This window comes from Tauraco erythrolophus, chromosome Z, assembly GCF_009769465.1.
Source record: "Tauraco erythrolophus isolate bTauEry1 chromosome Z, bTauEry1.pri, whole genome shotgun sequence".
Lineage (NCBI taxonomy): Eukaryota > Metazoa > Chordata > Aves > Musophagiformes > Musophagidae > Tauraco > Tauraco erythrolophus.
In genome coordinates this window covers 29,573,167-29,587,079 of record NC_141496.1, presented here as the reverse complement: position 1 = coordinate 29,587,079, position 13,913 = coordinate 29,573,167, and the positions used below count along the sequence as shown (strand labels likewise).

Genomic DNA, 13,913 nt, shown 5'->3' with positions numbered 1-13,913 from the left:
TTCGGGTGCATGAGATGCTGCAGATGGCAACACTTGAGATGCTAACATCTGGAATTCCAAGCATGGAAATACAGATGACTGACCTCTATGTTAATAAGCAGTTAACGAAATCCAGCCATTGAAGTATTTTTTTCAGCTTTCTTTCCCTTCCAACTACCTCCTGCAGGGCAGAGGCAATTCTTTTGGAGACCTGAATTCTACACAACAGCAACTAAAGCCCAGTAGAGTTGCTGGGGAATTTGTCTATTCTTGTGGCTGATCGAAAAGAGACACAGGACAAGGATTGCTAGTATTTTAGATGCTTCCACCTACTTTATATTTAATTTCTGCTCTGTAGCAGGCACACAAGATGGTACTGCTAGGTAGGTAAAACCCAATGTGGGAAGTTCAATAAGAAAACAAGTGGTAAAAGAATTACGTGTATCAAATAAAATACAAGTCTCGTTGGTTTTGTCTAAAACTTGGGAACTACTTCTTCTTCTGACAGTCTGCTCAATGCGTTGTACATCTTTGCCAAATGTCCCACAGAAGTTTTGTCCCTGGAAAGAAAACAATATACAATATGCTAAGGTGTGAATGGTCAAAGTGTTAAATATTTCAACTTATCTTTCTGTGAGAAAGTACTTCACGTTGAAAACATCATTAACGTTAAAAATAATCAGCCTGAAATAGTTTTTCTCATTTTAATGTATGCAGTTGAATTGTAATGTATCTGTTCAAAATTCTTTGTGGGGAAAAAAAACAAACCAAAACAAAAACATTCCGGTGCTTTTCTGTATACAGTGCCTTTTTAACTAAAGCTGTACACTGAAGTAAGAGGAAGAAAAAATCAACGAAGCTGGACATCTTTAATTCTATAGATCTCAAATGGAAAGTGTCTATTTCATAATCAGCTTCCTTTAGACTTACCATGTCTTACTCCCAGTGATTAATGCCCAAAAGGACTGCTTATATTCTAGAAATGTTAAGACAATTTGGTTCTATAGGGGAAGTTATAGTTTTTGCTGTATTTAACACAAATACAGTTTATTACTGAAGAAATAGTGGCATTCTTTCTCCCGTTCAGTCTTATTTGCCTATATTTTAATTGTTTTAGCTAGAGATGCTTTGTTTAATAATTACATTAAGCTTCACTGTTTGTCTGATAACAAACAACAGAAACACAGTAGGAAGTCTCCTCTCCCTAGATACATTTGCAAAGCTGTACATATAATTTTTACTCACTGGGAAAAGACAAATTAATTTCTATACTGTTTGTTTTGTAAATATAGAAGATCAACTATTTTGGATGTGGTCAATTGTGGCCAGTTATGTAGCTCACAAAACAACATATTTTTTTGTGTGTGTATTGCAGGTAGCATAGTGTACCTTGGGATGATGGTGGGCGCATTCTTCTGGGGAGGCTTGGCAGACAAGGTGGGAAGGAGACAGTCACTCCTGATATGCATGTCTGTCAATGGATTCTTTGCCTTCCTTTCATCATTTGTCCAGGGCTATGGCTTCTTCCTCTTCTGTCGCTTGTTTTCTGGATTTGGGTAAGCACTTCTGGTTTTATTCTTTTCCACAATTCTATGTATTAATAAAACTTTCCTGTCTACAAGATCACACTATTTAATGTAGAAATATAGTCTGTGTCAGGGGCGAGAGAATTAAACAAGACAGCTGCTACACTCCTAAGTAACAACCTGAAGGGGAAGAATAATGATTTTAAGGGAAAGATACAGATTGCAAATTGTGAGATTGAGTTCTCTTTTTATTTTGTAACAGACTTGCTTTATGAACTTGATTGGCTTGCTTAACTCTCTTATGCCTCAGCTTCTCTATATATTGCTTGTTTAGTCAGCAAAATAATACCCTCCTCACAGGTGTACTGTAAGATTTCAGTATTATTTGTAAAGTTTCTAAAGTTTTTGTGTGCACAATATTGTTTATAATATCACTGCAGTCAAGACTGTCAACTTTAAAATAGGGCCTTAGAGTGTGTGCCAGATGTTATTACTCTCTCCAGAAGAACAGTGTTTGTGGCCCTCTGCTTTACTTTTCAATTAAACAACTTCTCAGTTGTTCAAAAAGTTTAAGATACTGGTAATGGTCAATAAATTTATTATTTTAAACTTACATGAGCATAGACTGAGATACACAAATAAATCACTATGAGAAAGCTTCTACCTTTACTGCATCCTTGGATAATCAAGACCTTTGTTCTACAGAGTGGTTAGTTTAGCACTTCTGGTAACTGCTTGATTCAGATCAAAACTCCCAATTACAATTCCATTTCAGGCCACTATCAATCTTTAGAGTTGCTGAACAGACAGGAGCTGGTGAGAGGAAAGTATATTATGTCATAAAGCCATGCACATGAAGTCCACTGCTTGTATGCTTTGTTGGCTGTAGTTTATATAGCTATAATGCACTAGCACTGGTGTGTGATGTTTGTGGTTCTAGAAACCCCTTGAACTGATCTGAAATAGCATAGGGCTAGATACTCATACCAAAAAGAAATTACCATAGCACTAAGTACTATTAAACTGATTTAGGAAGGAGAATGGAAGGACAGGAGGAGAGAGACAAGAGATAGGAGTTCTCTTGCTAGAAGAATCTCCTCAGTCACTGAGTTGTCAGATATGACTTTAAAAGAGATCAAGAGGAAATGGCAACAGTTCTAATTCTTAAAAAAAAAAAAAAATAGAAAAACAAAACAAAAATTCTCATCCAGTTTTTCATATCATAGGTCACTATCAGTTCCAGGTGCTTGTTTCGTCTCTTTGTAGAGAAACATTGATTGTCTTGCACGACATTTTCACCTTTCCATCATCTCAACAAAGTCCAGAAACTTGTATTCCTGCTTATCCTGCACAATTCGTGAGGACAGTACTGGACCCTTCTATCTCTTAAGATTTGATTTTGGCAGGCACATTTGTGACACTGTTGACTTTCACCTAGACTGTCCCTCTTAGGGCATACAGCAAAATAGGTATTTGCCATACCTCATGTCAATCTAACCTGCAGGGTCTCCTCTTCACCTGTAGCAGTAGCTTTTCCAGTAATGTATAGTGTGTGTAGCTTTACTCATGATAGATGGATGTCCTGGATTGGGAAGCATGTTCTATTTTTTACCCAGCTTATGACTAATGGTCTTTGAAGGAGCAGGCCCCTCATATCTCTATCTTATACCTCCATGTGGATCCCCACGGTGTCCAAAGTCCTTCTACCTCATCTTTGAGAGCTGCATGAATAGATCATACGTAATTTCCTACCATGTACTACATTTGAAATGCTTCCCCTCCCCCCCCCAAAAAAAAGACCCAACAACCCAACCAAACAACAGCAACAAAAAAAACCAAAAAACCCAATAAGACAGCATGAGTTGCAGAGTCATTGCTCATAGCAGTTACTGCAGAAAAAGATTCATGGCTGGGTTGCATTTGCTGTTTTCTACAAAAGCTGGATTTCTCCCCAGAATAACCTCCTTCAGCTGATATCAGAGTTGCATTATAAAAGCAGTGAGGTTTCTAGAACTGAATCTGTGCTTCATACCTCAAGATGAGGAAAAGCTCTTCCTCTGTTCTCACTCTTTGCCTGTGATGATGTAGTTCTTCCATCAGACTTTGCATGTTTAGAGCCCTTTTTCTTAATCTGTTCACTTCCTCTCAGAGAAGGCTTAGTTTTTCACTTAAGAGCTGTATTCAAGACAGTACGTGTGTCACATCTGCCCTTCCTCTGTTCTTTGATCCTGTTTTGGATATGATCTTACGTTGAAAGCAGCGGTAATAACAACAGACACATCATATGCCAAGCACCAAGAAAGAAGGGAGAGGCTAGAATATTCCAGCTGTAGAGTAAAATCTTCTCACTTTTAAACAGACGGGTGCAAATATACACACTGTTAGAGCATGCATCTTACAGGTCTCAGTTTCCAGATACTTTGCATCAGCTGGTGTGCAAGAAGACAAACTCTTTTTGGTTTTGCTCACTGAAGAACTCCCAGATGTTTGTGCCAGCTTTGAAACCATATCTTCTTGCAATATGACAGGAAATTTGCTTAAAGGGTTAAATTAAATCTTGAACATTTATTGGGTTCTTTACTACATCCCATGTCTTGCTCAAGTGAAAAAGTTCTGTCAGTTGAATGGGAATAGAAATTCAACTTAATTTCTCTTTATAACCTCTCCTTATTTCAGAGGTCCGGTTCTTGGACATTAGATTTTAGTTCCTCTTTCTTAGTGAAAGACTCTGATATATATCTTTATTACCAAGGGAGGAGGCTTTGTTCCAGTAATTTTGTGTGAATGAAAGAGCCCAAATAAGAAATAGGAATAATGTTAGGCAAAGAACAGAATAATATGTTTTAATGGCAATATTGTATTTTTATTCAGTTTGGAGAAGAGCTTTCTGAAGGAGCAGAGAGTAATCTAGACAATTTCATATAATTAAAAATTTAAAAAATATTAAGAAGTATTCAAAAGATATAAAATATTTTAGGTGTACAGAGTTTAAACTGGTCTGCTATCTTCTAGATAATATAAAAATAGATTAAGAAGCATGAAAAATAAAACCAGTATTTAATAGAAGATTTTATGTATAAAAAGTATTATAAAATAGATTCTTCTCAGATTCTTTTGCATTCAAAATATGTTTGTAGAAGTAAATTGCTCAGGGGGAAAAAATGCCTTCAAATATTTTTTTTTGCATCTGAAAAACCTAAAACTAACAAAAATTTTGCATACAAAAAGTGATTTGGAATATAAACCAGTATAAATAATATTGAGATATTGCTGGGTAAAGGGCGTTGAGGGATACAAAAATCTGAAAGGTGAACTTAAGCTAATGAAAAGAATGAATAAACGTTGGACAGTCTGCAAAATCATTTCCTTTTACAGAAAATAATATCATAACTATGATTCTTCCATTGATTAATCTAAAATCGAAACTCAAAAGGAAATTGAATCCAAAAGCCTGACGAAGGACTAGGAGGGCTTAAGACACATAAGTAAAAAGACCTAGACAAGAAACTGTGAGCTGTATTCATCATTAGCCATTGGGGGAATGTCCAAAGATTTATCATCAGAAAGCACCTTGTTAGATCTGTACTTGAAATTGTCAGAGGACGTTTTCTCTAATACCAGAACAGGACTCAAAGCATCATTGCTAACTTGAATGGAACTGATGTTGTTGCCTATTTGACACTGCTACCGTGAAAATAATTTTATCTAACCTCTGTTACAAAAAAAAAAAAAAAAGTATTTATTTAATCTAAGCTATTAGTTTACTATTTTTGATACATTTAGATAATTTTAGATTCAGGCTTTTTAGATACTGCAACTTAATTTAGAATAAAGTGTTTAAAAGTGCACTATATACTTGTATTATCCCAGCAAATTTCATTTTTGTTGCTTTGAAGTAACCAAGGATGATACAATTTTTGAAAATATATCATGCTTTTCCAGCCCAAATGTTACTAATAAAAGTAATCAAAATTTCCATTCAGTAAAAAGCTAGCTGAATAAATATCTTGAGATGAACTACAGTGTAAAAATTCTTCAGACAACTTCGTATGTTTGCTCCCGGATGAAAAAGATTATTTTTCTTGAGCAAAGTAAAAAATGCTAATGTGTCCTCTTTTACAAACCAGACATTATGTCTAGATTACAGAGATTTCTTTCAATTTGCTAAAATTGCCAATTTGGCTAAATTTCGTCTTCTAACCCACAGAAATATTGAGAAATATAGCTTAGATTTGGCTAACTTATGTAACTAAAAGCTATTGAGAAGCCCTTTCCTTGCCCATTGTCCCTTGTGAATAAGAGTCTCTCTCAAGATGTACTATCATATTGTATTTCTTTTCCAGAAGACTTTAGACTATACTTCATTAAAACTGAGACTCACCTTCAGACAGCTATCTTAATTCTTCCTCAGAAAATACCTCTAAAGCTACCTGCGGTACTCCTTCCGCATTACAGGGATCTGCCAAGGAGTGCTGGTGTTCATGTAGTAGTAGCACTAAACTCATCATTTAGATGTTTTCCCAAATTCTTCGAACTCTTGTGAGGAATCAACAGTTAGCAAAAATCCAAAACTGTGGATGAAGTTTCTTGTAACTAGCAGTTTTGAGGTGATTGCCTGTGCAAATCCACCCATGGTGACTTTTACCACCACTTTTGTATGAGTAGTGGCAAGAAACTCTTAAGTGTTTTATATTCCCGTTCTCTTAATATCCAGACAGAAAGGTGATGCAAACAGTCCATACATAGAACAACTGTAAAAATGTTCCAGCAGAGATACAGACCATGTGGACACAGCACAAGATGGTTGGCCAATGCAAGCAGTTACCTTCAGGAATTTCAGATCTGGACCAACAGTTCGCTTTTACAATTGTGTGTCATCAGTATTTAGTGTCATGTTGTATTTTTCTTTTAGCTTTTCATATTCGCCTGCTTCACTTCTTTCTGATGAAACATCTTGTGTTCTCTCACCCTCAAAAGGTTGTAATTCTGCCACCTCTAATTCCTTTTTAGCTCCCAATTGTCTCACACTCATGGCTATCAGTGTTTTTACACTGTGAGCTAGTGAACAGCTCTGCAGGTGACTGGCTTCAAAGCTGTTAGCCTGTGCCAAAAGGGTAGATAAGCCTCTCAGTCAAGCCAAGGAAGCAGTTGGCAAGGTCTGAGCTTTCCAAATAGCTTTGATCCAGCCCTTGCAGCTTCAACTGTGGGTAAATGTTGACTAATGTAAACCTGAGACAGCTGGAAGGGAAGTGGTGGTTCCTAAGGTTGTTAGGAGAGAGGATAGTATCCTTACAAGGAAACAAAGATTCTACAAAAGGGAGAGAAGGACTAGATAAGGGAAACATGTAAATAAGGTAGAGAGCCCATATGACAGAAAATAATCAAAAGTATAGAATCATAGAATTATTTAGGTTGAGAAGGACCTTTAAGATCATCGAGTCCAACTGTAAATCTAACAATGACAAGTTCACCAATAATCTGTGTCCCTAAGTGCCGTATCTACATGTCTTTTAAATACCTCCAGGTATGGTGAATCAAGCACTTCCCTGGGCAGCCTGTTCCAAAGCTTGACAACACTCTTTCAGTGAAGAAATTTTTCCTAATATCCGGTCTAAACCTCCCCTGGCACAACTTGAGGCTATTTTCTCTTGTCCTATCTCTTGTCATTTAGGAGAAGAGACTGACACCGACCTCGCTACAACCTTCTTTCAGGTAGTTACAAGGAGCAATAAGGTCTCCCCGCAGCCTCCATTTTTCCAAGCTAAACAACCCCAGGTCCCTCAGCTGCTTCTTATAAGACTTGTGCTGCAGACTTGTCACCAGCTTTGTTGTTGTTCTTCAGCACTTCAATGTCTTTCTTGTAGTGAGAGGCTTAAAACTGAACACAGTATTCAAGGTGCAGCCTCACCAGTACCGAGTATAACAGGACGATCACTTCCCTAGTCCTGCTGGCCACGTTATTTCTGATACAAGCCAGGATGTTGTTGGTCTTCTTGGCCAGCTGGGCACACTGCTGGCTCATATTCATCTAGCTATCCCCAGGTTCTTTTCTGCCAGGCAGCTTTCCACCCACTCTTCCTCCAACCTGTAGAGTTATATGGGGTTGTTGTCACCCAAGCGCAGAACTTGACACTCAGCCTTATTGAACCTCATATAATTGGCCTTGGCCCATCAATCCAGCCTGTCCAGATCCCTCTGTAGAGCCTTCCTACCTTCAAGCAGATCAACATTCCCACCCAACTTGGTGTTGTCTGCAAACTTACAGAGAAAGCACTTGATCCCCTTGTCCAGATCACTGATAAAGATATTAAACAGAACTCGCCCCCATACTGATCCCTGAGGAGTTCCGCTTCTGACTGGCCACCAGCTGGATTTAATGCCATTCACCACAACTCTTTGGGCCTGGCTATCCAGTCAGATTTTAACACAGTGCAGAGTACGCTCGTCCAAGCCATGAGCATCCGCTTTCTCCAGGAGAATGCTGTGGGAAATGGCATCAAAGGCTTTACTAAACTCTAGGTAGACAACATCCACAGCTTTTCCACTAACCGGTTCACCTTATCATAGAAGGAGATCATGTTAGTCAAGCAGGACCTGCCTTTCATAAACCCACACTGACTGGGGCTGTCCTGTACATGCCACGTGATAACACTCAAGATGATCTGCTCCATAACCTTCCCCAGCACTGAGGTCAGACTGACAGGCCTGTAGTTGCCCAGATCCTCCTTTCAACCCTCCTTGTAGATGGCTGTCAGGTTTGCTAACCTCCAGCTCCCTCAGTACCCTTGGGTGTATCCCATCCAGCCCTATAGACTTGTGTGCATCTAAGTGGTGTAGCACGTCACTAAAAATTTCCCCTTGGATTATGGGGGCTTCATTCTGCTCTCCTTCCCTGTCTTCCAGCTCAGGGGGCTGGATACCCAGAGAACAATTGGTTTTAGTATTAAATACTGAAGCAAAGGCGGCATTAAGTACCTCAGCCTTTTCCTCATCCTTTGTCACTGTGTTTCTCCCCTCATCCAATAAAGGATGGAGATTCTCCTTAGCCCTCCTTTTGTTGCTAATGTATTTATAGAAACATTTTTTCATTGTCTTTTACAGCAGTATCCACATTAAGTTCTAATTGGTCTTTGGCCCTTCTAATTTTCTCCCTATATAACCTCACAACATCCTTACAGTCCTCCTGAATGGCCTACCCTTTCTTCCAAAAGTCACAAACTCTCTTTTTTTCCTTGAGCTCAGCTCTCTGTTCTGCCAGGCTGGTCTTCTTCCCCACCAGCTCGTCTTTTGGCAGATGAGGACGGCCTGCTCTTGTGCCTTGAAGAATTTCTTCTTGAAGAATGTCCAGCCTTCCTGGATTCCTTTGCCCTTCAGGATTGCATCCCAAGGGACTCTGTCAGCCAAGCTCCTATACAGGCCAAAGTTTGCCCTTTGGAAGTCCTATGTAGCAGTTTTGCTGAATGCAAAAGACATATCTAGCTGAACAAGTGTAGCAGGCAAATTCTTTGCAATTATATGCTTGATTTTGACATCAAATTTGACTTGATTTTTTAAAATAGTGTTGGATAAATTTCGGCAATGATTTATTTACTCATCAGTTCAGCTTCCATCAGAACAGACAGTACTGTGGAGTTCAGTAAATAATCACATGAATCTTTATCACAAGGACTCTCCTGCTATTAATAACATACAGGCCACATATGTATCTGAAAGGCAACTTCTCTAGTATACATAGTCCAAAGAGGTACTTCTATTTAAACATGGGTAGAACTGTCAGCAACGCTTAGTCTATAGCGTGATGTAGTTTTGTATGGCTTTATCTAGCAATTCGCAAGGAGAACCACTCAGTCTGGCTGCTCACTTTTAGATACTTCACCAGTCTAATGATAGTTCTGAAAGGAAAACAGCAGAGACGTTTTTCAATGAAACTTGCGGTATTGGGGGTAGAGAACAATTAATAAGAGGGAAGAGTCCGTGCAATTGGACAGAAGGCAGGCTGTTTCCAAATGTCAGGAGTGTAACATTGAATCTGTGTTTTGAGCTTTATCACTTTCTAACAAATTTTGAATAATAAGGTGACAACTTGCAAATGCCATCTCGCATAGATACTGTCTTTATTTTTAGTCTTGATATTGTCCAAGTTTTAAAGGGAAGAAAACAAGATATTTCAGAAGAACACTATCCTGCCTTGTGCATTTAGTATTCTGAAAGGGTTTTCTTCCTCATTATCTCTATTCTTTGCATGATTTTGCATTTGAAGATTGGCTAGTGAACCTGCAGATAAAGAAAGGCTTCTATCTGAAGCCAGAGGTACCTGAATGCCTTGTGGAAGTGTTTTCATCCCAGCTGCCACACTGTGCAGTTGCCAAAATCTGTTGTGATAAATCACAGCTCTGAAGATAGATTAGCAGACATTTATCATCTTTCTTTGTGACAAAGAAAGTGCAAATGTACCTTAGCTTATTGTTTGTTTCACTGAATCCTACTCTTCTAGGGTGCATCACTTAAATATCCTCTTAGTTTCCCCCTCCCCATAATTTCACAGAACAAACATGAACAGTGTACAGAAATAACATTATAAAAGCATAGCTTTCAGTTTGAGCAATTTTCTGGGGTCAGAAATTGAAACCTCTTTTGCTGAAAAATGGGATTATATCAATTGTTTATTTCTGTATTCGTAGTCTGTATATGTCATTTCCTCTGAATAACTGCTGTTCTCTTTTAATCTTAGAAAAAAATTAAAATCATATCAAAATGTTGGATAAGGAGCCACTCTTCTTTGTGAATAAACACAAGAAACATTACAACTCTTTTTTTGAATTAACAGAACTGAGCAAATATGAACCACCACCCAAAACACATGCCATATGCAAGCTGAGTGGAAGGTGAACTATGTAGGTGATGGCTTTCAGTAGAGACTAAATTCAGCTGCAGGGCCTAGATACCAGACAGCAGAGGACTCTGTGTGTATGAGTCTGTATATAAGCAAATGCAGACAGAAAGAAGTAGCCAAAACCTACAAAAGTAGCTAGAAAGATATTAAGAACATAATCTTGAAAAAAAAAACCAGAATAAGAAGTGAAAGTGAAAAAAGTATTTGGGGGCAGAGTATGTACATTCTCTATAACCAGGATGGTACTGAATAACATGTTCATTCATTAGCTTTTTGTCCAAACAAAAGTAAGCCATAAGGCTCCAAAACTGCCTCACCTTTTGCACCAAAAAGGATAACAATATGCTGATTAATTGGTATTTTCTTCCAATCAAATCATACATTTCTGTGAAAATACATAAAGAAAATTGCGCACTCTTTTCTTGGTCTGTCTACTTCTGATGGGGTTTATTATAGCAGATGAAAAATATCTCAAAAAGATCATGACTGACATTTGTCATTCTTTTGACTGACATTTATGATGCCGTTTTCTCCACATGTGGAGCAATATGTGTAGTAGCAAAAGGCTCCTACTGTTTAGTAAGTGTTGTTCTTGCATATATTCCTACATATTTATTAAAAAAAGACAAGGATGAAGGAATGAATCCTGTTGTTTTAGGTGCAGAGACTGATGCTTATAGACCGAGAGAGTTTATTTTATGGTCTTGAGCCAAGCTCAAAAAAGCTTTGCCTCCTGCTGGTATTAGGCTGTGCCTCATTACAGAGTCTTTTATTCTGGAGACAGTTGTCACTCATGATCATCATCTCAGAGGTTTAGACCAGTGGTTTTTTAATTTCTTTAAAAAAAAGTTCAGACTCTACTTAATCTTCCAATGGAGATATAAAACCCCTGTATAGTTAATTTGTACATACTCAAAATATGTTTGCACCTCATAGATACTTTTTCTGACCATTCCGTAAGTAATGCATGGACTGCCCACCGTGGTCTGTGGATAACAAGTTAGAGATGTCCATCGCTTTGTCTATGATGATTGAACAAATAACATACAGAATAACTGATAAGATGTAAAAACTTCAATTTGCTTGATTCATTTGTATTTAAGAAAGTTAAAATCCTTCTCATCTTTTACAATAAACATTTTTCTCGTCAGCAGTTTTCACAGGTTTTTCATCTATATGTGCAGACATGTGAAGAGAAGACTAATTTCATATATCAAATTCTTTTCTACAAATGAGCATGAGCCACATAACTTATAAACACAGTAAGAGCAAACAGTCCACTGTGTGAAACCAGTTCATTGCAAGAAGCAGACTTAATACTGTGTCCTGTGGGACAATAGTGTTTGCATTTCCCATAAACCAAAGAGGAAGTCTTCCTACTTTAAAATCCATGGCAACTGTGCCTTTGATTTTATTTGGAATTCACTCCTGTGCATGCCACCATCCATTTCACACGTTAGTGGGATACCAAAGAGGCAGTCTGCTTTCAAACTTGTAGTACAAAAATATTGAGGATCAAATTCTGTTCCTTCCACGTAAATATGGAAGGGCTCAACTGATGCCACTGAATTATTAAGGGCTTATACGAGTGTAAGTGAAGGTGGGATCTAGCTTAGGATTATTCTTACCATAGAAAGTGCATTCTTCCTTGCAGCAGTTGGGTGATATGGTGGGATTTTTTTAATATGAATATTTGATGAATTAATTCATAATGTGCAATAGCTGCTGAGGTCTGTGAAAAACCCTCACAAAAGAGTGATGCGAGAAGACAAAGTTGCTCTGATCTTCTCTTGCCCAAGTCTTTGAGAGGTACTTTATACTTCTGCTAGCAAAGTTCAGTTTACCAGACACCACATTAGTTCTGTAATAGTAAATGACTGTGGTACCAAACATACATTAAAATTCTGCTAGAGTCAAACAGAAATTTCTTTGCTCCTTAAAAATGTTCTCTAGGTCCACACAGTTTCTAAGGAGTTTCCTCATTGTTGTTTGATGTGGTAACAGCTGTAACTCTTCCTGTTCTCCCTTTCTGCTGTCATTGGCTCTGCATTTGGGAGCAAGTTTTAGGGAGCGGAGGTGTGGGTACTGCCACCCTGAGATTGTCCAGCATAAGAGCCAAAGAAAAGTCTTCTGCAGAAGGATGCTTCTTCTCCATCTCCCTCCTCTCTCCTCCAATTCAGCTGTTGATTAGCCTCTCTAAAATTTCCATAATAGTTTTTTAGTCATTGTAATGGCTTGGTGACATAGGAAGAGCAAAAAGGTACTGGTATGCTAAAAGCTTTTAGCAGTATTATTTAGCACGTTCATGAGGCCAAAAGGAAAAATGTAACCAGCTGAGAAGTAAGTTTTTCATTCACACGTTTAAGGTGCGAAGAAGTGCACAACACACTTTACTACACAGTTGCTATGAAACAGGGACCTACAACTCTAAATAGCAGCTGTTGTCTGTATGACAAAAATGCATCCTCTATTTCTTCTTTAGATAGCAGACAAGTTATTTTCACTGTTTGATCAATATGAACATAGTATGTGGACTTTTAAGCTTTTCTTAGCCTGTTGGAGAACTCACCGAAAATGTCAACTTAATCACATCAGATGAAGCAAAAAACTTGTTTTATTTTTTTCCCAAAGATGATTAATTTTTTTTCTGTCTATTTGCGCATCCTAAATAAACATTTTGGTTTACTGGCTCCAGAATTCCTCTTACATGTCTAAAAGTTCTATTTGTTAGAAAAGTTGCTGTATTAAATTGGTCAGTACAGACAATGCTTCTGCAGCATTGCAGGACCTTTAGGACATAGCATATGAGTCAACTCACCTGGATCAGTTTTAAATACTAAAGTAGTATCGATCTCCCATCCTCCATGGTACAGTTGCTTCATGCTGACAGGTAGGAGATGCCTTTTTTGCTGCCTTTGGTCAAAATCTCTGTACATTTTATGACTTTCAGATAGCGTATGTTCTTTCCACTTGAATCATCCACCAATTTCCTAAACATTTGTATGACCTATGCATACATGACTTACTCCACCCATTGGAAACCCTACACAAGCCCCACTTCATCAGAATTCCAGTCTAGGAGATTTAAGGGATATTTCAAGAAGATTGTATGCTGAGTCTTGAATTTCATAAACATGAGAACTGTATTTGCCTGAAATGAACCATTTATAGAGAAAGTTTTCAAGCACTTTGCAATAGGAAAGCTATTAGAGTGTTAAATGTCATTTATTATTAATTGGGCTATATAGCACAGATGGTTTCAGGCTATATTTACTACCAAAGAAACTGCATTATAAAATAAAGAGAAGACTGTACTTCGTGAAAAAAACATATGAAATGAAGAAAATGGTAAATTTAGAAGAATAGATTGGACAATAGAACAGAAAAATTACCAAATGTATATTTATTTACCAATCTCTATACTTTCTTTAATGAGCAGAAACAGGCAGAGAAAAAAAGCACTGACTGACCAAAAATTATTCTTTTTAGGTAGGGTGTTATTGCATGAATGATAC

At 37.8% G+C, this 13,913-nt stretch overlaps 1 protein-coding gene across 1 annotated transcript in view; it reads left to right on the top strand.

Moving 5' to 3' along the window:
- Window positions 1-13,913, top strand: part of SV2C (synaptic vesicle glycoprotein 2C) — an 85,653-nt gene that overhangs the window by 20,523 nt on the left and 51,217 nt on the right. Inside the window, exon 2 of the mRNA XM_086629163.1 lies at window positions 1,355-1,535. Coding sequence (XP_086485289.1) covers window positions 1,355-1,535 — 181 coding nt within the window. The remainder of the gene's footprint in view (window positions 1-1,354; window positions 1,536-13,913) is intronic.